At 43.8% G+C, this 27,311-nt stretch overlaps 1 protein-coding gene across 1 annotated transcript in view; it reads right to left on the bottom strand.

Annotated features, from left to right (window-relative positions):
* PPFIBP1 (PPFIA binding protein 1) overlaps window positions 1–27,311 on the bottom strand; it is a 113,795-nt gene that overhangs the window by 35,919 nt on the left and 50,565 nt on the right. The window contains 13 exon segments of the mRNA XM_070755086.1: window positions 1,936–2,096; window positions 2,907–2,991; window positions 5,586–5,647; window positions 9,107–9,139; window positions 9,920–10,031; window positions 18,174–18,266; window positions 19,114–19,245; window positions 20,073–20,186; window positions 20,862–20,948; window positions 21,387–21,415; window positions 21,418–21,528; window positions 21,531–21,590; window positions 22,701–22,798. Of these exon segments, the coding sequence (XP_070611187.1) occupies window positions 1,936–2,096; window positions 2,907–2,991; window positions 5,586–5,647; window positions 9,107–9,139; window positions 9,920–10,031; window positions 18,174–18,266; window positions 19,114–19,245; window positions 20,073–20,186; window positions 20,862–20,948; window positions 21,387–21,415; window positions 21,418–21,528; window positions 21,531–21,590; window positions 22,701–22,770 (1,149 nt within the window). The 5' untranslated portion in view covers window positions 22,771–22,798.

Here is a 27,311-nt window from a genome sequence, read left to right as displayed (position 1 = left end):
AAGTATCCTCCCTCATCACCTTGAGGCTCGACTACTGTAACGCTCTCTACATGGGGCGACCTTTGAAAAGTGTTCGGAAACTTCAGATTGTGCAGAATGCAGCTGCGAGAGCAATCATGGGCTTTCCCAAATATGCCCATGTCACACCAACACTCCGCAGTCTGCCTTGGTTGCCGATCAGTTTCCGGTCACAATTCAAAGTGTTGGTTATGACCTATAAAGCCCTTCATGGCACCGGACCAGATTATCTCTGGGACCGCCTTCTGCCGTACGAATCCCAGCGACCAATTAGGTCCCACAGAGTTGGCCTTCTCCAGGTCCCGTCGATGAAACAATGTCGCCTGGTGGGACCCAGGGGAAGAGCCTTCTCTGTGGCGGCCCCGACCCTCTGGAACCAGCTCCCCCCAGGGATCAGGACTGCCCCCACCCTCCTTGCCTTTCCTAAACTTCTTAAAACCCACCTCTGTCGTCAGGCATGGGGGAACTGAGACATCCCCCCCACCCCTTGCCTATGTAGCTGTATGTATGATATGTTTGTGTGTATGCTTTTTTATATATTGGGTTTTTTTAGGCTTTTTAATGTAAAATTGTTATTTTAAACTTTAATATTAGATTTGTTACTGTATATTGTTTTTATCATTGCTGTGAGCCGCCCCGAGTCTGCGGAGAGAGGCAGCATACAAATCTAATAAATAATAATAATAATAATAATAATAATAATAATAATAATAATAATAATCAGGAGACAGCAGAATTGAGGAGAAGCAGCTAGAGAAATTAGTGAAATACGAAGATCTAAAAACCGAGCTGCAACGACTCTGGCATAAGCCCGTGAAAGTGGTCCCAGTGGTGCTTGGCACGCTGGGCGCAGGGCCAAAGGATCTCAGCAGATATTTGAAAACCATCGGAATTGACAACATCTCCACCTGTCAATTGCAAAAGGCCGCTTGACTGGGATCGGCAAACATAATTCGCCGCTACATCACGCAGTCCTAGGTGCTTGGGAAGCGCCCAACTGGTGATGAAATACGAAATCCAGCATAATGATCTCGTTTGCTGTGTTGTACTGACATAATAATAATAATAATAATAATAATAATAATAATAATAATAATAATAATAATAAATAATATAAAATTTAAGGTCCCTAGTACAGACTGTCATGGATTTGCTCAATCCTAGGTGATATTCCATTATATTACCATATAAGGTAAAAGAAAGGTTGTAAGTATGTTGAATGCTGAGTCATTGGGTGTAAACTGCAATCTGATTGGACCAGAGATTTACAAAATGCAAAGCAACTTTACAATGATTGTTAACTGTGAGCTGTAGCGTTGATAGGGAGAAACCTGAATTGGTTTAATATCTATATGTAGAAACATAGAAGATTGACGGCAGAAAAAGACCTCATGGTCCATCTAGACTGCCCTTATACTATTTACTCTATTTTATCTTAGAATGGATGGATGTTTATCCCAGGCATGTTTAAATTCAGTGACTGTGGATTTACCAACCACCTCTGCTGGAAGTTTGTTCCAAGCATCTACGACTCTTTCAGTAAAATAATACTTTCTCATGTTGCTTCTGATCTTTCCCCCAACTAACCTCAGATTGTGCTATATGAGATAGCAGAACTAATTGGGCTGCTTTGAGTTTAAGACCATTTGAACTTATACCAGCTGCTAAAATAAGAGTCTGCGGAGAGGGGCGGCATACAAATCTAATAAATAATAAATAATAAAAAAGGTTAATTAGCAGCTGACCTTTTTGCAAGAAAGGATTGCTTTTTGATTTGTGTGTGCATCTCCACTGCTAAGCCAGTTACTGATTAAATTAAGTTTGTTCAAACAGTGTGTTTTGGGACGTTCGTAATTGGGGGCCAGGACACCCAGAAGATCTCAGAAGGAAAGCTAATGGAGGAGATAATGGACATACCTCTTCGGAATCTGTTGTCCTCAAGTCTTCATAGTTTAGAGAACTTGAAAGCGGAGAAGAAGAAGAGGGACTTTTCTCCCCTTCGCTTAAGTTCTGTGGTTCTAATAAAATTGAGGAAACCGATGCTGGGCTCCCAGATTCCTCGCTTTCGTCATCCTTGCCTAAGAGCGGAAAATCGGAAATTTATAGATCAAATATCTTATTTGAGATCACGCTTTGTCGTTCTGCAAGTAGAGGGGAGTGGAATGGAGTGGAAAGGAAAATATGGAATGGAATGGAAAATATGGAATGGAATGGAAAATATGGACTGGAATGGAAAGGAAAATATGGACTGGAATAGAACACATGGAATGGAATGGAATGGAACATAGATGGAAAATATGGAAGGGAATGAAAAATATGGAATGGAATAGATTAGTTCAGCTAGCTTTAATTAATTGGATTTAGCCATTGTATTTTATTGTTCCCTTTTATATATTGTAAGCCACCCCAAGTACTCAGAGAGGGGCGGCATACAAATCCAATTAATAAAAAATAATAAATATGGAATGGAAGGAAAAATATGGAATGGAACATATGGAATGGAATAAAACATGTGAAATGGAATGGAATGGAAAATATGGAATGGAATCACATGGAATGGAATGGAACATATGAAATGGAATCATGTGGAATGGAAAATGTGAAATGGAATGGAAAATATGGAATGGGATAAAATATGGAATGGAAGAGAATTATGGAATGGAATGGAACATGTGGAATGAAATGGAATGGAAAATATGGAATGAAATCACGTGGAATGGAATGGAACATATGAAATGGAATCATGTGGAATGGAAAATGTGAAATGGAATGGAAAATATGGAATGGAATGCAAAATATGGAATGGAACATATGGAATGAAATTGAATGGAAAATATGGAATGGAATCACGTGGAATGGAATGGAAAGCATGGCATGGCATTCTATACCTTTCTTCCCTTGAGCCAAAATGACCATATCCTGCACCTTCTTGTAGCGATTGAGGGACTGGCGAAGCTCCTCGATCTTCCGATCCTAAAAGAAAGAAATCCCTCTGTTGGAATCACTTGAGCCACAGAATAAGAGAGTTCAAAAGGGTCCTTGGAGGTCTTCTAGTCCAGCCCCCTTGGCCAAAAGCAGGAGATCCTAGCTGAGCATCAAACTGATTTAGAAATCAAAATGCCTGAAGGCATCCAGGGTTGAGTGGGAAGCAAAATGCCTCCATCTGGTCTCTGGCACACATTTCATGACCCAAATTAGGTAGCATCATTAAGTGAAAGTGTTTGATGTTACCTAATTTGGGTAATGAAATGTATGCAAGAAAAGAACCAAGCTGAGAGAGAACCAAGGACGGACCTTCCTTCCTTCCTTCTTCCTTCTTCCTCTTCCTTCCTCCCTTCTTCCTCTTCCTTCCTCCCTTCTTCCTCTTCCTTCCTCCCTTCTTCCTCTTCCTTCCTTCCTTCTTCCTCTTCCTTCCTTCCTTCTTCCTCTTCCTCTTCCTTCCTTCCTTCTTCCTCTTCCTTCCTTCCTTCTTCCTCTTCCTTCCTTCTTCCTCTTCCTTCCTTCTTCCTCTTCCTTCCTTCTTCCTCTTCCTTCTTTCCTTCCTTCCTTCCTTCCTTCTTCCTCTTCCTTCCTTCTTTCCTTCCTTCCTTCTTTCTTCATTTTCCTCTCCCTTGCTTCCTTCCTTCCTCCTTTCCTCTTCCTTCCTTCCTTCTTTCTTCCTCTTCCTTCCTTCCTTCTTTCTTCATTTCTCTCTCTCTCTTTCTTCCTTCCTCTTCCCTTCCATCCCTCTCTTTCTCCTTCTCCATCTCCTTCTTCATCCTCCTTCTTTCCATCTGCCACCTCTTTTGCATTCACCTTCCATTCTCCTTTTTTTCCTCCTCCTCCTCCTCCTCCCCTGATGATGTTACCTAGCTGGGTCACGAAACATCTGCTAGAAAACAACATCACAACTCGGAGCTATAAGTATTCTCCTTTACTGATCTTAAAAATCCCAGCAGGATTCATAAATCCCAGCGTTGGCCCCTTGACCCCACCAACTTCATATCTCCCTTTGGACCAGCCAGATAATAAAGAAATTCTGGAATAAAATACCGTATTTTTCGGAGTATAAGACGTACCTTTTTCCTCCCTAAAAGAGGCTGATAATTTGGGTGCGTCTTATACCCTAAATGTAGGGTTTGGTTTTGTTTTTTCAGCCCTAACTAAGCTGCTAATGGTCTTCCCAGCAGGTTACCTTGCAGGTTCTTTCATTGTTACTCTCTGCGAAGAATGTTTTCCAAGCTCTAAATCTTTGCAGAGGGGGTTTCATTACTTTAACTTGCTCTGAGTAAGCTTCTTTCCAGCCCTAACCAGGTGCTAACGATGTTCCCAGCTCTTACCGGCTTGCAAGCTCTTTCCTTGTTACTCTCTGCAAAGAAGAATGTTTTCCAAGCCCTAAGTCTTTCAGGTTTGTTTTCATTGCTCTACTTGCTCCAAATGTTTCTTTCCAGGTGCTAATGATGTTCCCAGCCGTTACTGGCTTGCAAGCTCTTTCATTGTTACTCTCTCCGAATAGTTTTTTTTAAAGCCCTAACCAGGGGATAAAATAATATGCTGGCTAAGGACACTAGCCAGATGAATACCTGGCAAGCAGATTCTTTTCCCTATTTTCCTCCCCAAAAACTATGATGTGTCTTATACTCCAGCGCATCTTATCCTCTGAAAAATGTGGTACAGTGATACCTTGTCTTACAAACTTAATTGGTTCCGGGACGAGGTTCTTAAGGTAAAATGTTTGTAAGACGAAACAATGTTTCCCATAGGAATCAATGAAAAAGCAATTAATGCGCGCAAGCCCAAAATTCACCCCTTTTGCCAGCCGAAGCGCCCATTTTTGCGCTGCTGGGATTCCCCTGAGGCTCCCCTCCATGGGAAACCCCACCTCCGGACTTCTGTGTTTTTGTGATGCTGCAGGGGAATCCCAGCAGGGGAATTCCCAGCAGCACAAAAACGAGCGCTTCGCTGGCAACAGAAGTCCGGGGGTGGGGATTCCCAGCGAAGGGAGCATCAGTGAAATTGCAGCATCGCAAAAACACCGAAGTCCTCGAAACCCCACTTCCGGACATCTGTGTTTTTGCGATGCTGCGATTTCATTGAGGCTCCCCTCGCTGGGAAACCCCACCTCCCGACTTCTGTTGCCAGCGAAATGCCCGTTTTTGCGCTGCTGGGATTCCCCTGCAGCATCACAAAAACACGGAAGTCTGGAGGTGGGGTTTCCCATGGAGGGGAGCCTCAGGGCAATCCCAGCAGCGCAAAAACGGGCGCTTCGCTGGCAGGGCATCCCAGCAGCGGTGGTGGCTTTGTAAGGTGAAAATAGTTTGTAAGAAGAGGGGGGAAAATCTTAAACCCTGGGTTTGTATCTCGAAAAGTTTGTATGACGAGGCGTTTGTAAGACGAGGTGTCACTGTATTTTCTTTTATGCACCAAAGACAAATTCCTTGTGTCTCCAATCATAATCAGCCAATAAAGAATTCTATTCTATTCTATTCTTTAAAGTTTGTATTTCAATCTCTTAAATGTTCTTTTTTAATATATTTAATAAAAAATATTTTCACAAAAAATAATACCTCCCTCCCTTTGCTACCTACCTTTCCTTCATTGGCTGCCAGTAGAGACTCCACAGCCTTTTTCATCTTTTGAACCTCAACACCTAAAAGATAAAAAACTACCACTTACATTCCCAGTGCAAGGTTAGAAAGAAAACCAATCTTGACCCACTCTACACTTTAGCACAAACCAGGAGAAGTACAGCTAGATTCCTTTCAGCAAACCCCCAAATTTAAACAGGAATTTAAAAAAATCAAATTAGTTTTTTTAAATGGAGAGAGGAGCCGGTGATGATCATGCACGTTCAAGATTAATAACCGTCATTCCTTTCACATTTCTCATCCATCACAGCCCTGACAGCCTTGAAAAACACCGCAAGCCAATGTGTGAGTTGAAGTCGACACAAAGCCACAGCGCTAACCAAAGTGACAAATTTTAAGCCAGGGAGGACAAAATGTGTGAAGGATCCAAAATCGAGGTGAAATGGGAAATCTTAAAAAAGATGGATTTCTGATTTTTTGACTCGCTCGAAGTATATACTGAGACACCCCACCCCCACCCCCCAGGCTTTTATATTTTATGTTTGGTATGCATGTGTTGTATGGTTTTAATTGTTGGGGTTTTATATATACTTTTTTTTAATATTAGATTTGTATAGAAACATAGAAGACTGACGGCAGAAAAAGACCTAACGGTCCATCTAGTCTGCCCTTATACTATTTCCTGTATTTTATCTTAGGATGGATCTGTGTTTATCCCAGGCATGTTTCAATTCAGTTACTGTGGATTGACCAACCAGTGAAATAATATTTTCTCACATTGCTTTTGATCTTTCCCCCAACTAACTTCAGATTGTGTCCCCTTGTTCTTGTGTTCACTTTCCTATTAAAAACACTTCCCTCCTGAACCTTATTTAACCCTTTAACATATTTAAATGTTTCGATGATGTCCCCTCTTTTCCTTCTGTCCTCCAGACTACACAGATGGAGTTCATGAAGTCTTTCCTGATATGTTTTATGCTTAAGACCTTCCACCATTCTTGTAGCCCGTCTTTGGACCCGTTCAATTTTGTCAATATCTTTTTGTAGGTGAGGTCTCCAGAACTGAACACAGTATTCCAAATGTGGTCTCACCAGCGCTCTATGGAAGGGGATCACAATCTCCCTCTTCCTGCTTGTTATACCTCTAGCTATGCAACCAAGCATCCTACTTGCTTTTCCTACTGTCCGACCACACTGCTCACCCATTTTTTTTTGTATTACTTTTTTATTGTTTTTGTTATTGTTGTGAGCCGCCCCGAGTCTTCGGAGAGGGGCGGCATACAAATCTAATAAATTATTATTATTATTATTATTATTATTATTATTATTATTATTATTATTTATATTATTATCATTATTATTATTATTAAATTATATATATCCATCCTAAGATAAAATACAGGAAATAGCATAAGGGCAGACTAGATGGACCAGGAGGTCTTTTTCTGCCGTCAATCTTCTATGTTTCTATGTTTCTAAGTCAGTGTTTCCCAACCTTGGCTACTTGAAGATATTTGGACTTCAACACCCAGAATTCCAAATATCTTCAAGTTGCCAAGGTTGGGAAACATTGCTCTAAGCCACCACGCAATTGTAGCTCTGCAAAATACAACTTGCAAGGCTCAATCTCATTCATTCATCATTAACTTTACAAGCTTCCGGAGATTAAAACAGTCCCAGATAATGATGAAATAACAAATGACTGTAACATCAACACACACGCCCACACACACCAAACCAAAACAAGAAGGAAACTGAACAGATGAAGAAACGTACAAATAACAACAATAAGGGACAGTGTCGAATGTTTAGAAGCGGTTGTGAAATGAGAGGTTGGTGATAAGAAGGTGGCTATCTCTACTGCAATAAAAAGTCGTGCCAATATGTGGTGGCGCAGTGGTTAGAATGCAGTATTGCAGGTTGACTCTGCCCGCCGCTAGCAGTTCGATCCTGACTGGCTCCAGGTTGACTCCGACCTTCCGAGGTCAGTAAAATGAGGACTCAGATTGTTGGGGGCAGTAGGCTGACTCTCTAAGCCACTTATAGAGTTGGAAAGCTCTATAAAGCAGTATATAAATCGAAGTGTGATTGCTCTTCCTTTCCTTTCCTCTTCCTTCCTTCTTTCCTTCCTTCTTTCCTTCCTTCCCTTCCTGGTGGAACGGTGGTTAGAGCGCAGAATGTTTTCCAAGCCCTGTCTCTGCAGATTTTTTTTTCATTGCTCTAACTTGCTCCAAGTAAGTTTCTTTCCAGCCCTAACCAGGTGCTAAGGATGTTCCCAGCTCTTGCAAGCTCTTTCGCTGTTACTCTCTGTAAATAATGTTTTTCCAAATGCTGTCACTGTAGGTTTTTTTATTGTTCTACTTGCTCCAAATGTTTCTTTCCAGCCCTAACCAGGTGCTAAGGATGTTCCCAGCTCTTGCAAGCTCTTTCACTGTTACTCTCTGTAAATAATGTTTTCCAAACCCTGTCACTGTAGGTTTTTTTATTGTTCTACTTGCTCCAAATGTTTCTTTCCAGCCCTAACCAGGTGCTAACAAGGTTCCCAGCTCTTACCCACTTGCAAGGTCTTTCAGTGTTACTCTCTGGGAATAATGTTTTCCAAACCCTATCACTGTAGGTTTTTTTATTGTTCTACTTGCTCCAAATGTTTCTTTCCAGCCCTAACCAGGTGCTAACAAGGTTCCCAGCTCTTACCCACTTGCAAGGTCTTTCAGTGTTACTCTCTGGGAATAATGTTTTCCAAACCCTATCACTGTAGGTTTTTTTATTGTTCTACTTGCTCCAAATGTTTCTGTCCAGCCCTAACCAGGTGCTAACAAGGTTCCCAGCTCTTACCCACTTGCAAGGTCTTTCAGTGTTACTCTCTGGGAATAATGTTTTCCAAACCCTATCACTGTAGGTTTTTTTATTGTTCTACTTGCTCCAAATGTTTCTGTCCAGCCCTAACCAGGTGCTAACAAGGTTCCCAGCTCTTACCCACTTGCAAGGTCTTTCAGTATTACTCTCTGGGAATAATGTTTTCCAAACCCTATCACTGTAGGTTTTTTTATTGTTCTACTTGCTCCAAATGTTTCTGTCCAGCCCTAACCAGGTGCTAATAAGGTTCCCAGGTCTTACCAGCTTGCAAGATCTTTCAGTGTTACTCTCTCCAAATAATGTTTTTTTAAAGCCCTAACCAGGGGATAAAATAATGAAACTGACCAGACTAAGGACACTAGCTAGATGAATACCTGATAAGCAGACTTTTTTTTCTATTTTCCTCCCCGAAAACTAAGGTGCGTCTTATACTCCAAACGTCTTATACTCTGAAAAATACGATACTTAACAACATCGATTGTGGTAGCGAGTTCAAGGACCATCTGTAGAGCATTTAAAAACTAAGGTTTCTCTCGCTGAACTAGAGACAAAAGGTGAAGATGAGGCGTTGAGGGTTTTGTTAATATGGTTTCAACGTGATGCATGCAGGAACACGATGCGAGCAATGTGTCGGGGAGAGGACACCAAAAAAACCACACCCTTACTTTTGTCTTTCAGCTTCTTTTTACAATTGTCGTCTGTGCAGAAAGACCCACGAGATGGGAAAAAAATGAGATTGCAAGACAGATTAAAGTCAAACCCCCTGTAGCACCTTTGTGACTACATTTATTTACAAATTGTTCTGACCCAACTCCCCAAACATGACATGACGTGGTTTTTCCTGCTGAGTGTGAGAGCGAGGGAGAAACAGACCGGGATGAACCTGAAGAAGCACCAGAGGTAGCAGATATACCAATGACAGTAGAGTCTGACTTAGAGGAGGAGGAGGACGTCGGCTGGCGGGACCCAGGGGAAGAGCCTTCTCTGTGGCGGCCCCGGCCCTCTGGAATCAACTCCCTCCAGAGATTCGAGTAGCCTTCCATAAAATGCTGAAGACCCACTTTTGTCGCCAGGCGTGGGGATAATTACCATCTTTCCCCCTTTTTATTATATTTTTGGACTTACTGCATGATAGATTAGGTTGAATGTGTGTGGCTGCATAGTTAGGGGTTTTATTATGTTATTAATGTCTTTTTAAATGGATTTATTTTTTTATTATTAGGTTTGTAATGTATTGTATTACGGCTAGGCTCTTTGGAGAGGGGCGGCATACAAATCTAATAAACTAACTAACTAACTAACAACCGACTGGTTTCTGACTTGTTTAAAAAATATATATTAACGATCTAGCCCCGAATTTCTCAACCTAAGCAGCTTTAAGATCTGTGGACTTCAGCTTTGAGTGTACGGACTTCGACTCCCAGAATGCCCCGCAGCCAGCATCACAAAAACGGCATTGACAATTTTTCACCTCTCACCTTTGTCATTGATGTCCATGTCTTCTTTCACCTGCAGGATCAGTTTCTCATGCAATCGTTTGATCTCCGATTCTTTCTGTTCTAACTTCTCTTTTAAAGACGATAGTTCTTCCTGGGGCAGGTAATAGTAGTAGTAGTAGTGGTGGTGGTGGAAGAGGTGGGGAGGAAGAGGAGGAGATGAAGAAGGAAGAGGAGGAGAAGAAGAGGAGGAGGAGATGAAGAAGAAGAGAAGGAGATGAAGAAGAAGAGAAGGAGGAGGAGGAGGAGAAGAGGAGGAGAAGAAGAAGAAGATGAGGAGGAAGAAGAAGAAAGAAGAAGAGGAGGAGGAGGAGGAGGAAGAAGAAGAAGAGGAGGAGGAAGAAGGAAGAAGAAGAAGAAGAGGAGGAGGAGGAGGAGGAAGAAGAAGAGGAGGAGGAAGAGGAAGAGGAGGAGGAAGAAGAAGAGGAGGAAGAGAAAGAAGAAGAAGAAGAGGAGGAAAAGAAGGAGGAGGAAGAAGGAGAAGGAGGAGGAGAAGGAGAAGGAGGAGAAGGAGAAGAAGAAGAAGAAGAAGAGGAGGAGGAGATGAAGAAGAAGAGAAGGAGGAGGAGGAGGAGAAGAAGAAGAGGAGGAGAAGAAGAGGAGGAGGAAGAAGAAGAAGAAAGAGGAAGAGGAGGAGGAAGAAGAAGAAGAGGAGGAGGAAGAAGGAAGAAGAAGAGGAGGAAGAAGGAAGAAGAAGAGGAGGAGGAAGAAGAAGAAGAGGAGGAAGAGAAAGAAGAAGAGGAGGAAAAGAAGGAGGAGGAAGAAGGAGAAGGAGGAGGAGGAGAAGGAGAAGGAGAAGGAGAAGAAGAAGAAGAAGAAGAAGAAGAAGAAGAAGAAGAAGAAGAAGAATCAATGTTATTTTGGTTTTCGCTTTTTTAAAAGGGATAGGTTTAAACCAACGTTGGCTGTTTAAAGCAGAGATGGTGTTCATTTATTTTGAAATTAATCGTATGCAACCATCAATTATATCACAAGCGGTCCTCAACCTAACCCAATAATTGGGACCAGGATGTCTAAGGATAAACAAAGCGCTGGTCAAGTGAGCCGCAGCTGATCTTTTTACGAAACATTTTTTCGCCAGATTTAAGCAAACCACTGCAGCTGTTGAGCGACTTGCTCGGTTGTTAAATGAATCCACAAGAGCTGCAACCGTCATAAAGACGAATCAGTTGCCAACTGTATGAATTTGGATCACACAACCACAAGGATGCTGCAATGGAAATGGCCATCAAACAAATGGTTATAAAGTTGAAGTTTACCCGTGGCAAATATAAAAATAAACCTGCTTTCAAGCCAAAAAGCCCTTCATCTCTGATTTAAACATTCAATATCCTGCGTTGAACTGAAACGCGATATCCTAAAAGGATCTTGGTTACCGTTTGGTCATGCACGACACATTTTCACCAAACATTACCGTATTTTTGGAGTATAATACACACCTTTTTCCTCCCTAAGAGGTTGAAAATTCAGGTGCATCTTACACTCTGATTGCAGCTTTTTTTCGGAGCTTTTTCCCCCCAGCCCTAACTAGGTGCTAACAATCTCCCCAGCTCTTACATTGCAGGTTCTTTCATTGTTACTCTCTGCTAAGAATGTTTTCCAAGCCCTAAGTCATTGCAGGGTTTTTTTCATTGCTCTAACTTGCCCTGAGTAAGTTTCTTTCCAGCCCTAACCAGGTTATAATGATGTTCCCAGCTTTTACCGGCTTGCAAGCTTTTTCACTGTTACTCTCTGCTAAGAATGTTTTCCAAGCCCTAAGTCTTTGCAGGTATTTTTTTCATTGCTCTAACTTGTTCCAAATGTTTCTTTCCAGGGGCTAACAATGTTCCCAGCTCTTACTGGTTTGCCAGCTCTTTGGTTGTTACTCTCTCCAAATAAGGTTTTTTAAAATCCCTAACCGGGGGATACAATAATATGCTGAAACTGACCAGACTAAGGCCACTAGCCAGATGAATATCCAGTAAGCAGATTCTTTTCCTTATTTTCCTCCCCAAAAAGTAAGGTGCTTCTTATACTCTGGTGCATCTTATACTCCGGAAAATACGGTAAAAGTATACAGTACGTGACAGCACAATTCCACACTCGCTGCTTTCAGTGGCAGTGAGTCCAGGCCGAAAGTTTTTACAACAAAGTCTTTCACCAACACAAAACGCTTCAGCATGCTTTGATGCTTAAAATCATAAAAATGAATCATGTATAGATAGGAACGTAACTGTGCCCTGTACATTTATTCATAGGGAATATTCGGACCAGAATATCTCCGGGACCGCCTTCTGCCGCATGAATCCCAGCGACCAGTTAGGTCCCGTCGACTAAACAATGTCGTTTGGCGGGACCCAGGGGAAGAGCCTTCTCTGTGGCGGCCCCGACTCTCTGGAATCAACTCCCCCCCAGAGATCAGAATTGCCCCCACCCTCCTCGCCTTTCGTAAGCTCCTTAAAACCCACCTCTGTCGTCAGGCATGGGGGAACTGAGATAACTTCCCCAGGCCTATATGGTATGTTGTGTGCATGTTTTTTAAATTATGGGTTTTTAGTTTTAATTATTAGATTTGTACAGTATATTGTTTTTCTATTACTGCTGTGAGCCGCCCTGAGTCTACAGAGAGGGACGGCATACAAATTTAATAAATAAATAAATACAAATAGAGACACGGATAAAAGGTTGAATTAGGATAAACCCAAAGGTGCTTTTTCAAAACTTGGAAAAAGTTTTTGATTTTTTTTTTTCCTAGAAGACATTTTGCTTCTCCTCCAATAAGCTTTTTCAGTTCTTCGGAGAAGGAGTTAATTGGGATCCTCCCTTTTTCAAATTAAAAATGCCAGAAGGATCGAGTAATCCAGTTTAACTTTTTAAAATTTTTAATCGACGTAAGAGCCAAAAGAATTATATGGAATGTTGGTTTACAATAAGGAAATTTGGGATGGGTTGTTACCTGTACGGCAGGGGACTGTGTACTGGTAGTGGCCACCAGAGGGCGCAATTTGCGCGGAACCACTATGATGTATCCTTATGGGTGCTGCCATCCTTTTTTTGTATTTTTGCTTCCTGCGCATGCACAGAAGCAAAATTTTGTTAGGGGAGCGCATGTGTGTGTGAGAAAGATTTTGACTTTTGTTTCTGCGCATACGCGAAAGCAAAAAAGTCACCGATGTATCACTCACGCGCATCCCCTGAGATTTCAATGTGTTTTTGCTTCTGGCACATGCGCAAAAGCAGAAACACACTGGGACGCACATATATCAGAGGCGCGCACGCCAAGAGAACCAAAGCTTTGAAGGCCTGCTCCTGGAACAGTAAGGTGCTCCATTCTGGTAGCGATTTTGGGTCTGCGGGCGCAGCTGCAGGCTGCCAATGCGCTCACACACGCCCCACATAAAATTTCACTTCTGAACATGTGTAGCAAGCAAAATCCTGTGTGAAGACGCTCATGCGAGCGAGATTTTGGCGATTTTCACTTATTTTTTCCTTCTGCGCATGCGCGGTAGCAAAAATATTGGCGAAAATCGCCAAAATTTCGCTCGCGTGACGTCTTCACAAGAGATGTCGCTTGCTGTGCATGCACAGAAGCGAAATATTGTGCCGATGGGCACGCACGCACGCTGGTTCCTTGCGTGCCCATGACAGCATCGGAGGGGGCACTGGTAGCACCGAAGACAGCAGGCCTTCCCTGGCGGTAATGGCAATCCGCCCCAGGATGGGTGTGTATGTGTTTTTAAAGCTCCGCTTAACGCATTTCAAGGAAGATAGCAGTAGGCGATAGTTTTCTGCGTTAGGCTAAATCAAAATCAAAATGTTTAAAAAATAGTAAACGCATACAGATATTTCGCATTACAGTAGTACCTCTAGATACGAGTTTAATTCGTTCCAGAAGGGAGCTTGTATGTCGAACAACTCGTATCTGGAACAAATGGCTTTAGACTTTGTTTTCCCCTCCGAGATAACCAGAAGCAAGGATTCTTGCGCCACCTAGTGGACGCTCGGCTCGTATCCCGAATTTGAGCTCGGGTCTCGAAAAGAAATTTCTCTCCCCTCGTGGCTCGTATCTTGGAATACTCGCATGTGGAGCAGCTCGTATCTAGAGGTACTACTGTAGTTGGAGATGCACTTTGGAGGTATTGACATTGGAACAGGAGAGGAGGGGGGAAATCCATACATGCACCACGCCAAATAGAAAGAAAAGAAAAAAAGCTTTAAAATACAGACAAACAAGATGGTAAAAAGAGGGTTTTACAAAAAGCCACGGAAATCCACCAATCTACCAGACCTTCAACATCTGACATTTTTGCTCCATCCGCTGCTTTTCGTACTGCATCTGGCTCACTTTGATTTTCATGCTAGAAAGCTTGGCCATTAAAGACTGGCGAGAGGGACAGAGGGTGGGAAAAGAGAAGTGAAGAGGTCGGAAGAGAAAAGGCGAAATAACGAGAGTAATAAAACCAGGACAGCTGACCATCGGTGAAAGATAACGCCTATCAAAAGACACCAACTCTTTGAAGCAGAAGACCTTACGTTAGCTGTTTTGAAGGACGGGTCTACAGTGATACCTGTACTTACGAACTTAATTCGTTCCGTGACCAGGTTCTTAAGTAGAAAAGTTTGTAAGTAGAAGCAATTTTTCCCATAGGTGTCATTGTAAAAGCAAATAATGCGTGCGATTGGGGAAACCACAGGGAGGGGGGAGGCCCTGTTTCCTCTCAGGAGATTCCTAGAGAGGCCCCACAGAGGCTTCTCCATGCCTTTTCCGGCCTTGTTTCCTCCCAGGAGACTCCTAGAGAGGCCCCACAGAGGCTTCTCCATGCCTTTTCTGGCCTTGTTTCCTGCCAGGAGACTCCTAGAGAGGCCCCACAGAGGCTTCTCCATGCCTTTTCCGGCCTTGTTTCCTCCCAGGAGATTCCTAGAGAGGCCCTACAGAAGCTTCTCCCCGCCTTCTCCGTCCCTGTTTCATCCTAGAAGATTCCTAGTTAGGCCCCATGGAGGCTTCTCCCCACCTTTTCCGGCCCTGTGTCCTCCCAGGAGATTCCTAGAGAGGTCCCATGGAGGCTTCGCCTCGCCTTTTCCGGCCATTTTTCCTTCCAGGAGATTCCTAGAGAGGCCCCACGGAAGCTTCTCCCCGCCTTCTCCGGCCCTGTTTCATCCTAGGAGATTCCTAGAGAGGCCCCATGGAGGCTTCTCCCCACCTTTTCCGGCCCTGTGTCCTCCCAGGAGATTCCTAAAGAGGCCCCACGGAGGCTTCTCCCCGCCTTTTCCGTCCCTGTTTCATCCTAGGATATTCCTAGAGAGGCCCCACGGAGGCTTCTCCCTGCCTTTTCTGGTTACAGTTTCAGAGGCTTGGGTTTGTAAGTGGAAAATGGTTCTTGAGAAGAGGCAAAAAAATCTTGGACACCCGCTTCTTATCTAGAAAAGTTTGTAAGTAGAGCCGTTCTTAGGTAGAGGTACCACTGTACTTTACTAAAGCTTCTATAAAGATATTTGTAATTCCCATAACCTGCCCCTCTTACATCAATCTTGTAGGTTCAAACTTTTTTTGCAGATGGCAAATCAATTAGATTATGGGCCAAAATTGAACAGCGGCGGTAAAAAAAATGAAGCATGAATTGATAAAAAGTTCTACCACAGCTGTGATGTGCCTTTTATATCAATGATCACAATAATTTTTATATCAATTCTGCTTTTAATCATTTTTACACTGATTTTAGTTATAGTTTCAAATCTTTGGCTTTGGACTGTAAGAAAAGATTGGTAGGTTGCAAGCTTGGGAAATGATGTGGCTGCCTTCATAATCTGTAGACCCAAAGTGGGGAACAATAGCGCTTAGTGAAGAGCCGCTCTTCTTCGGCGCTAGCGGTATGGTTTCCAAGACCGATGCGGGCATGCGTGCGCCCGTCAGCATGAGATGTGACGATGCGCATGCACAGCAAGCGAAGTCTTGTGTGACGACGTGCATGAGAGCAAGAATTTGGCAATTTTCGCCAATATTTTTTCTTCCGCGCATCCTCAGAAGCAAAAATATCGGTGGAAATCTCACTTGAACGAGCGCATTCCCACCAGGACGGAGCACCGGAGCATATAAGCAGTAGCCCATCACTGATGGCGCCCCTTTTATGACTTGTGGACTTCAACTCCCAGAATTCCTGAATCATGGCTGGCTCTGGAATTCTGGGAGTTGAAGTCCACAAGTCATAAAGTGGCCATTGTTCCCCACTGCTGTAGACAGATCCAGTGGTACCTCACGATACGAACCCCTCGTGACACAAACCCCTCGTGATACGAACTCGGGGTTCGGAAATTTTTTTTGCTTCTTCTTACAAACTTTTTTCGGCTTACGAACCCACCGCAGATCGCAAAATGGCGCTCCGCTGGGCGCCGCTGCCCGGCTGTCACCTTTTAAACAATGTTTCATCTTATGAACTTTTCGCCTTACGAACCTACTTCCGGAACCAATTAAGTTCGTAAGACGAGGTATTACTGTACTGTTTGGGCTCGTCAAATTTTAAGTGATTCTCGACTCTATCGTTGGTCTTCTTAAACAGTTCTAGAAACTAACTTTCCATGTCATTCTCTAATGTGGTCTTCTGATTAGCGTGAAATTATATACCCAACTATGTAACTTTCTCTTTCAAAGAAAAGTTATCTAGCCACCATCTTCTTTTTCTGCAGCAGCAAGATAATTAGGCATTTTAAATTAAGCACACGCTAATTTCTCCTTGGCAAGTGTGATATTTTGCTCTTACGTTCTGTGAATTACACCCTTAAGGGCTATAAGCACAGGAAGGGGAAGCAGTGTTTCTAGCTTAAAGTCTAGCTAGCTTTCTACAGTTCCTCAATTTTCCATTAGTGATGTGAAGAAGGAAACATTTACCCTATTTTTCAGAGTATAAGACAAACCTTTTTCCTCTCTAAACGAGGCTATAAATTCGGGTGCCTCTTATACTCTGAATGTAGCTTTTTTTCCGAAGCATTTTTTTCAGCCCTAACTAGCTAACAATCTTCCCAGCTCTTACTTTACAAGCTCTTTCATTATTACTCTCTGCAAATAATGTTTTCCAAGCCCTAAGTCTTTGCAGTTTTTTTTCCATTGCTCTACTTGCTCCAAATGTTTCTTTCCAGCCCTAACCAGGTGCTAACAATATTCCCAGGTCTTAGCCACTTGCAAGCTCTTTCATAGTTACTCTCTGTCATTAATGTTTTCCAATGATTTTTATTGCTCTACTTGCTCCAAATATTTATTTCCAGCCCTAACCAGGTGCTAACAATATTCCCAGATCTTAGCCACTTGCAAACTCTTTCATTGTTACTCTCTGTCATTAATGTTTTCCAATGTTTTTTATTGCTCTACTTGCTCCAAATATTTCTTTCCAGCTCTAAGCAGGTGCTAACAATTTCCCAGATCTTAGCAGCTTGCAAACTCTTTCATTGTTACTCTTTGCAAAGAATGTTTTCCAAGCCTCAAGTCTTTGCAGATTTTTTAAAATTACTCTTCTTGCTCCAAATGTTTCTTTCCAGCCCTAACCAGGTGCTAACAATATTCCCAGGTCTTAGCCACTTGCAAGCTCTTTCATTGTTACTCTCTGTCATTAATGTTTTCCAATGTTTTTTATTGCTCTACTTGCTCCAAATATTTCTTTCCAGCTCTAACCAGGTGCTAACAATTTCCCAGATCTTAACAGCTTGCAAACTCTTTCATTGTTACTCTTTGCAAAAAATGTTTTCCAAGCCTCAAGTCTTTGCAGATTTTTTAAAAATTACTCTTCTTGCTCCGATGTTTCCCTCCAGGTGCTAATGATGTTCCGAGCTCTTACCAGCTTGCAAGCTCTTTCATTGTTACTCTCTCCAAATAAGGGTTTTTTTTAAAGCACAAACCAGGGGATAAAATAATGTGCTGAAGCTGACCAGACTAAGGACGCTGGTCAGATGAATATTTGGTAGGCAGATTTTTCCCCCTATTTTCCTCCCCAAAAACTAAGCTGCGTCTTATACTCTGGTGCATCTTATACTCTGAAAAATAGTACGGTATATACTAGCCATTCCTAAAGACAGTTTCATAGAAACAGCTTCTATTCAACATCTGGATGTACCAACTTAAATCCAGGTTTAAGGCAATCCTGGCTGCCATAGCTATGGATCGATCTTAGGTAAAAAGAAGAAGAGAGAAAGAGAGACGTGAATATAGATACATAAGTCATAAGATAAAGGCGGCCAAAGAAGTATTTCCTTATCTGTAACATGGACTTACTTTGGTAGACTTGAGCTTTTTCTCATACTGGAGTCTTTCCCTGTCCATTTCTCCTACTTTCAAGCGCAAATCCTTCACTTCCTGCGTCAAATCCTGTTTTGAAAGAAAAGACGTGAACACCAAAAGATTTGAAAGTCAAGAAAATGAGGAGAAAAATGCGTGGGACACCTGAGCCAGCCGCCTTCTTCTGTCAACGCAACGCAATTTTAAAACGACTGCGTTGCATTGACTCTGCTCACTGCCAGGAGTTTGATTCTGACCGGCTCAAGGTTGACTCAGCCTTCTACCCTTCTTTCTTTCTTTCTTTCTTCCTTCCTTCCTTCCCTCCCTTCCCACTTTCCTTCCTTCCTTCCTCTTCCAGGAATTCAATCTTTGAATTGAATTGAAGCCTTTCGTACTTCCGAGTGGGGTAAAATGAGGACCCAGTTTGTTGGGAGAAATAGGCTGACTCCTTCCTTCCTTCCTTCCCTTCCCTCCTTCCCTTCCCTCCCTCCCACCTTCCCTTCCCTTCCTTTCCCTTCCTTCCTTCCCTCCCTCCTTCCCTTCCTTCCCTCCCACCTTCCCTTACCTTCCCCTTCCTTCCTTTCCTTCCTTCCTTCCCTCCCTCCCTCCTTGCCTTCCCTTCCCCTCCCCTTCCTTCCTTCCTTCCTTCCTTCCTCTCTCTTCCAGGAGTTCAATCCTTGAATTGAATTGAAGCCTTCCATCCTTCCAAGTGTGGTAAAATGAGGACCCAGATTGTTGGGGACTCTCTGTAAACCTCTTAGAGAGGGCTGTAGCCCTTCACTGTATATAAATCTAAATGCTATAATGCCACCGCTAAGTGTTACTGCTACTGCTATCTTGACTTCAACATGGATGTTGAATGCCATGCTTAGCAAAATACTGGAGAAATTGTCCATGGCATTTCCCCAAAAACATTTTCCCCACTTGTTTGACTCACATCTGCATCTCCGAACCGGTCTTCGTAATCCATCCTGTCCTTTTCCACTGCAGCCAACTTCAGCTTCAGGTTGGAGACCTCGGCCATGAGATCTAACTTCTGGGTTTCGAGAGATGTTCTGCTTAGGAGCTCCTGCGGGAAAAAGACGAGGAGAGAATGGAGGCTTTTGTCTCTGAAAGTTCTATCAAGAATGGAGGAGGAAGAGGAGGAGGAGAAGAGGAGGAGAAGGGAAGAGGAGGAGGAGAAGAGAAAAGAAGGAGGAAGAAGAGGAGGAGAAGAGCAGAAGGCGTAGGAGGAGGAGAAGAAGAGAAGGGAAGAGGAAGAGGAGGAGAGGAGAAGAAGAAAAGGAGAAGAAAAGGAGGAGGAGGAGGAGGAAGAAGAAGAGAAGAAGAGAAGGAGAAGGAGAAGGAGGAAGAGGAGGAGAAAAGGAGGAGGGGGGAGGAAGAGGAGGAGAAGAAGAGCAGGAGAAGGCGTAGGAGAAGGAGAAGAAGAGAAGGGGAAGAGGAGGAGAAGAAAAGGAGAAGAAAAGGAGGAGGAGGAGGAAGAAGAAGAGGAGAAGAAGAGAAGGAGAAGGAGGAAGAGGAGGAGAAAAGGAGGAGGGGGGAGGAAGAGGAGAACAACTGTGGGGTCCTTGGTGCTCTTTGAGCCTGGTAGTCTTCTTGCAGATGTTTCATGACCCAATTAGGTAACATTATCAATGTTCATGAAACATCTGCAAGAAAGCAACCAAGCCCTGGTAGCACCAAGTCCTTCTCCTCCTCCTTTCCAGAAATCCCACTCCCTTCTAGCACTGAAAATGTTACCTAGTTGGGTCATAAAATGTCTTCAAGAAAACCACCAAGCTGAGAGACCTCTGGGGACCCCTCGGTGTGGATAGGTGGGCAAGTAACACGTCAAAAACAGAGGAGAATCAACCCAAGGAAACCCTTTAAATTCACAGGCGGAGAAGAGGGTGGTACCTGTTGTAGCATTTCTTCCGTTGAATTCAGCTTCTCTCTGTTTTCCTCCAGGCACAACTCCAGATCTCGGATCTTCTCTCCCTGGGCATCCACTTGGTCAGTGAGGACACTCACCTGTGAAAGAAAGAAAGAAAAGAAAGAGAGAAAGAAAGAAAGAAAGAAAGAAAGAAAGACAGAGAGAGAGAGAAGGAGGGAGGAGGGAATAGGAAGGAAGGAAGGAAGGGAGGAAGGAAGGAAGGAAAGAAAGAAAGAAGTTAGGAAGGAGGGAGGGAGGGAGAGAAGGAAGGAAGGAAGGAGGGAGGGAGGGAGGGAAGGAAGGAAGGAAGGAGGGAGGGAAAGAAGGAAGGAAGGAAGGAAAGAAAGAAAGAAGTTAGGAAGGAGGGGAGGGAGGGAAGGAAGGAAGGAGGGAGGGAAAGAAGGAAGGAAGGAGGGGAGGGAAAGAAGGAAGGAAGGAAGGAAGTTAGGAAGGAGGGAGGGAGGGAAAGAAGAAGGAAGGAGGGAGGGAGGGAAAGAAGGAAGGAAGGAGGGAGGGAGGGAAAGAAGGAAGGAAGGAAGGAAGGAAGGAAAGAAGTTAGGAAGGAGGGAGGGAGGGAAAGAAGGAAGGAAGGAAGGAGGGAGGGAAAGAAGGAAGGAGGGAGGGAGGGAGGGAAGGAAGGAAGGAAGGAAGGAAGGAAGGAAGGAAGGAAGGAAGGAAGGAAGGAAGGAAGGAAGGAAGGATAATGAAAGTAAATGTTGCCACTCCCGGTCTCTGAGCATGCCAACCAGAGAATGTGCTTTCTTCATACTCACTTGCAGAACCAGGGATTCCTTATCGCTTTCTAGCCGGGTCAGCCGTTCCTGGTAGACATCTCCATTAGAGGGCAAATGTCCATTAATCTGGAAAATGGGAAAATTCATTCGTTCTTCCTTCCTTCCTTCCTTCCTCTTCCCTCCCTCTCTCTGTCTTTCCCGTCTCTCCCTCTTTTTTCCTTCCTTGCTTTCTTCTTTCTCTCTCTCTTTTCTTTCTTTTCCTTCCTTCCTTCCTTCCTTCCATCTTCATTCTCACTTTTATCCTTCCTCATTCTTTCCTTTTCCCTTCCTTCCCTTTCTTTCTTTTCCTTCCTTCCTTCCTTTCTCTTCCCTCCCTGTCTCTTTGTCTCTCCCTCTTTTTTCCTTCCTTCCTTTCTTCCTCTCTCTCTTTTCTTTTTTTCCCTTCCTTCCTTCCATTCACAAGTACATATGTTCAAAATCCTGTCGTTGTTGTTGTTGTTTTTAGCCAAGCCCGGTGTTATTGTCTCCCCACTATGTACAATCGCCCACCCCGCTCGGTCTCACCATTTGGTTTTGCAGCCATTCCATCAAATCTCGGCGGTCGAATCGGGCACCTGACACCGCAGTCCTTCTTTCTCATCTATTTCCATCATCTCCAACAGACCCCGGAGGTCCTCCACCAGGTGTAGAACACGCAAACTTCCATGAACGGCGACGTTGGGGACTGGCAATCAAACAAGCCATTGGAGTATTCCAGCGCTTTCGACCCTGGGTGAGAATAAGACCATTAAACCTGCAGGCTGAAGCTCAAATTCTCAAGGGGGTCCCCGTTTTTGCTCCCAGGAGGCTGCAGGGAGGCCTACGAGGCCCAAAACGGGGCACAGGTGCGGTGCTTTCCACAGCCTGTTTTTGCTCCCAGGAGGTTGCAGGGAGGCCTACTAGGCCCAAACCGGAGCGCAGTGGATGACGCCTCTCCCCCTACAGCCCGTTTTTGCTCCTAGGAGGCTGCAGGGAGGCCTACTAGGCCCAAACCGGAGCACAGTGGATGACGTCTCTCCCCCTACAGCCCGTTTTTGCTCCAGGAGGTTGCAGGGAGGCCTGCTAGGCCCAAACCGGAGCACAGTGGATGACGTCTCTCCCCCTACAGCCCGTTTTTGCTCCCAGGAGGCTGCAGGGAGGCCTACTAGGCCCCAAACCGGAGCACAGTGGATGACGTCTCTCCCCCTACAGCCCGTTTTTGCTCCCAGGAGGTTGCAGGGAGGCCTACTAGGCCCAAACCGGAGCACAGTGGATGACGTCTCTCCCCCTACAGCCCGTTTTTGCTCCTAGGAGGCTGCAGGGAGGCCTACTAGGCCCAAACCGGAGCACAGTGGATGACGTCTCTCCCCCTACAGCCCGTTTTTGCTCCCAGGAGGTTGCAGGGAGGCCTGCTAGGCCCAAACCGGAGCACAGTGGATGAGTCTCTCCCCTACAGCCCGTTTTTGCTCCTAGGAGGCTGCAGGGAGGCCTACTAGGCCCAAACCGGAGCACAATGGATGACGTCTCTCCCCCTACAGCCCGTTTTTGCTCCCAGGAGGTTGCAGGGAGGCCTACTAGGCCCAAACCGGAGCACAGTGGATGACGTCTCTCCCCCTACAGCCCGTTTTTGCTCCCAGGAGGTTGCAGGGAGGCCTGCTAGGCCCAAAATGGAGCATTCCCCCGCATCCCATTTTTGCTCCCAGAGGGGTGCAGAAGTCCAAGTGCCGCATGTCATACACCCTGGCCACACTTACCATGACCATGCCCACACAGCCGGTCATTTGGGCAAAGAACTGATTGTTACAATATATTTGAATCCCAAAACGTAAGAGATAAGGAAGCATGTGATGGACAGTCTACCTGCAATAATGCCATCCATCTGTTCCAAGGCTGCAGCCAGCATCTCACTTGCGTCTCCCATCATGGTCATCCTTCTGTAGGGTAGTCACCGCTAATACCTGAAACAAGGAAGCAACAAAGAGTTACGTCGGAGTTGTCTATTTCAGAAGCCAATCTGGAACAATCTGCAAATTCACCTCCGTGTTCGCCGAATACCGGGGTGTCTTGTGTCTTGGGTTAAGAGACCCCTTTTCACAAAACGCATATTATCCAGCCTTGCTCTTGCTATCCAACACCGGAAGGCAAAGCAAGGAACCATAGGTGGAAACTAATCGAGGAGAAAAGCATTTCAGGAGAAGGGAGTTATGAGAAAGCTCCTAAGAGGGAGGACACTTAACACAGCTTGACTCCAGATGTTGTGGCTGCTCTAGAACTAGAGTAGTCAAGAAGATCTCCAGGGTCACTTCCAGCTCTATTTAGATTTAGAGGAAAGGAGGGAGGGAGAGAAGAGAGAAGAGAGGAGATGGATGGATAGAAGATAGACAGACAGACAGACATGGATGGAGAGAGAGAGAGAGAGAAGAGTAGATGGACAAATCGATGGACGGACGGACGGACGGACAGAGATGGCATATATATGGATGGACAGAGACAGAGAGAGATGGATGATAGATAGATAGACAGACAGACAGACAGACAGACAGACAGACAGACAGACAGACAGACAGACAATAGATGTGGATGGAGAGAGAGAAAGGGAAGAGAAGATGGACAAATGGATGGACGGACAGAGATGGGATAGATATGGATGGACAGAGACAGAGATAGATGGATGATAGATAGATAGATAGATAGATAGATAGATAGATAGATAGATAGATAGATGATAGATAGATAGATAGATAGATAGATAGATAGATAGATAGATATAGAGATAGTGATATGATAGATAGACGGATAGATAGATAGATAGATAGATAGATAGATAGATAGATAGATAGATAGATAGATAGATAGATAGATAGATAGACAGACGGACAGGGGGGGTGGATGGATGGATGGATGAATGGATAGATAGATAAGGCAATAGTGATGGAGAGAGAGAGAGGGAGGGAGAGAAAGCTTCCCCCAAAATAAGACCCTGTCTTATATATTTTTGAACCTTGAAATAAGCGGTTGGCTTTATTGCCATGCACTCAAAAGCCCAAAATCAGGGGAGGTCTTATTTTGGGGGAAACAGGGTAGACAGACAGGCAGGTGAGAGATATGAATGGATAGACAGACAGACGGATATAGATAATAGCTTGGGCTGTAACAATCGCAGTAATCAGGGCAGTGGGGTGGCGCGTATGTATGTCAAAAAGGGATTTGCATTCCTGCTGGGAAACTTATTTTCCGAAAAAAACTCCCGCAGAGCTCATCATCTGTCTGCTTTGCAGAACATCTGTTTCTTTCCAGAACGAGCAGATGTCGAAATAATCCTCGCGAGACTGAAAGCGCTTCATTAAAAGGAACCAGCCTCTTCCAACATAGTGAGCGGGAGCTTCACAAATGCTGTTTTTAAGAGAGTCCTGCTCATTTTAGAGTTGTTAACCTGATCCTACGCAGCTTCTGCTCAGGCAATCTCACACTACTCACCAGAGCCTACAAAACTTTTGCCAGACCCATCCTAGACTACTGCTCATCTGTCTGGAACCCATACCATCTCTCAGACATTAACACCCTTGAAAACGTCCAAAGATATTTCACCAGAAGAGCCCTTCACTCCTCCACTCGAAACAGAATATCCTACGAAAATAGACTAACAATCCTGGGCCTAGAAAGCCTAGAACTACGGCGCCTAAGACACGATCTGAGTATTGCCCACAAGATCATATGCTGCAACGTCCTACCGGTCAATGACTACTTCAGCTTCAACCGCAACAACACAAGAGCACGCAACAGATTCAAACTTAATACAAACCGCTCCAAACTTGACTGAAAAAAATATGATTTCAACTATCGAGTTGTCAAAACGTGGAACTCATTACCGGATTCAATTGTGTCAACCCCTAACCCCCATCACTTCTCCCTTAGACTCTCCACGATTGACCTCTCCAGGTTCCTAAGAGGCCAGTAAGGGGCGTCCATAAGTGCACTGGTGTGCCTTTCGTCCCCTGTCCAATGGTCTTTCCTTTCTTTCACTTATCATATATATTCTCTTCCTTTCATATATCCTCTCCTCTAAGTTCACTTTTACCCTTATATATATTACTTCATGTCTATTTTTCTTCCTATGTATTTGTGTATTGGACAAATGAATGAATAAATAAAATAAAATAAAATAAATAAGTTCCATTTTGGAACTTTGGAGGAGATAACAACGGATTTAGAATCCACGCTGGGCAACCTCAGCTCACTGAAGTAGGGGTCATTCTTTGTCAAGTGGACCGGGTGTCCACTTGATTGATTTTTGCAGCCTTATTTGAACAGAAACCATCACAAAAACAACACACAGGATAGACAAAAACATGTTCTTTCTAATGAAATAAAAATGAAGGTGATTGAAGGTGAGAAAACAGAGAGCTCGCTTTCCTCACCTTCAATCATCTTCACCAGAAAGAGCAAGGGTTTTTTTTCCTATCGCTCTCTGTTTATCTCACCTGATATGACCTCCTCTGATGGACACACACCTGATCCCCCTCCTCTCAAGACCCTCACTCGGTCTACCTTTTCAATAAAGTCCAGATGTAATTAGATTGCAGTTAATTCTACTGTTGCAAGTTTTATTAGTTTTTAATTACAGGGTGTCGACGAGGAAAGGCATTTTGAAATTCCCTGATATTTCCCTGGCATTTCTCTGTAACTTGCGATCTAGTTAAGGCGCAGTTGTAGATGACGTCATAACAAACGGCTAAGCCGTGGAGAAATATTGGTAGCTGAGGAAGCAAGTTGTTGCCAGTTATGCTCATTTTTGCTAGACTCTGCCAGGCAGCGCGATCCATTGGGGTTTTTTATATATATGATTGTTCCCTGACTTTTAAACATTTTAACACTGTTTGGGCTTTTTTCCCTGATTTATTCTGTTTTTTTCACGAATTCCCTGATATTTCCCAAATCGCCAAATTTCCCTGATAATTCCCAGATTTCTCAGGTTTGCTGGTCATCCTGTAGTTAATATAGTAGGTCATTAGTTTCCAATTCATTCTATTGTTGTAATCCGGCCTCAGTCCTTCAGGAATGAGCGGCATACAAATTTAAATAAATTAACAGTAGAATCTCGATTATCCGACATAAACGGACGGGCTGATAGTTGGATAGCCGAAAATGTTGGATAATCCGGAGTCTTAAAAAAGCCTTGAAATCACTATGAATTGCAAACGTATTGAAGTTTTATTACAAGTTTCTACTCCATTGATACAACAACCTTCTTCCTTTTCATTATGATGTTTGGGGGCCTGTATGTCACCTTCCCCATCGCGGCTCCCAAGCAGCGTTGGATAATCCAAAATGTTATCTCAGGGACCGCCTTCTGCTGCACGAATCCCAGCGACCAGTTAGGTCCCAGAGTGGGTCTTCTCCGGGTCCCGTCAACTAAACAATGTCGCTTGGCGGGACCCAGGGGAAGAGCCTTCTCTGTGGCGGCCCCGGCCCTCTGGAACCAACTCCCCCCAGAGATTAGAATTGCCCCCACCCTCCTTGCCTTTCGTAAGCTACTTAAAACCTACCTCTGCCGCCAGGCATGGGGGAATTGAGATACTCTTTCCCCCTAGGCCTTTACAATTTTATGCATGGTATGTCTGTACGTATGTTTGGTTTTATAATAAGGATTTTTAACTGTTTTTAGTATTGGATTATTATTATACGCTGTTTTATTGCTGTTGTTAGCCGCCCCGAGTCTGCGGAGAGGGGCAGCATACAAATCCAATAAATAAACAAACAAACAAACAAATAAATGTTGGATAACCGAAGGACGGATAATTGAGACTCTAAGGTAGGTAGGTAGGTAGGTAGGTATAGGTAGATTAGGTAGGTAGACAGACAGACAGACAGACAGACAGAATGATGATAGATAGATAGATAGATAGATAGATAGATAGATAGATAGATAGATAGATAGATAGATTTTAATTAAATAAGTAAGTGTAATAAATGAATCCACCCACCCACTCCCCAATCTCCTTTGGTCATCTGAGGAAAGGCCAACTCCTTACGATTTCTCAAAACATGAATTTGCCCAGAAATAAATCTGATATTTTACGCTACATTTTGTTCACATGCGTATTTCACGGACACGTAAGCCCATCAGTGTAAATGTCAGTGAATAACCGTGTTGCCACCGATCTGAAGAGCCACCTGAGGCGAGTCTTCTCAATTCAGTGCTCTCCATTTCTAAATAAGATTTTTGAAACACTGGCAAACAAAGGCAAAAGGAAAAAAAGGACCAGGAACCCAGCATGGATCAGAGGTATGCCTTTCAGCGTATAACAACAACAACAACAACAATAATAATAATATATTTATTAATAATAATATAATATTATTAATAATAATAACTTTGTATAGAACAAAGTATTCCATAAGAATATTTCATTCATTCAGATCTAGGATGGGTTCTTTGAAGGTTCCCTTTTGTTCTGTCTGGGTCCCCCC

The sequence above is a fragment of the Erythrolamprus reginae genome, chromosome 6 (assembly GCF_031021105.1).
Source record: "Erythrolamprus reginae isolate rEryReg1 chromosome 6, rEryReg1.hap1, whole genome shotgun sequence".
NCBI classification, from domain to species: domain Eukaryota; kingdom Metazoa; phylum Chordata; class Lepidosauria; order Squamata; family Dipsadidae; genus Erythrolamprus; species Erythrolamprus reginae.
The sequence above is the reverse complement of the archived record's forward strand: the minus strand, read 5'-3'. Positions and strand labels throughout refer to the sequence as shown.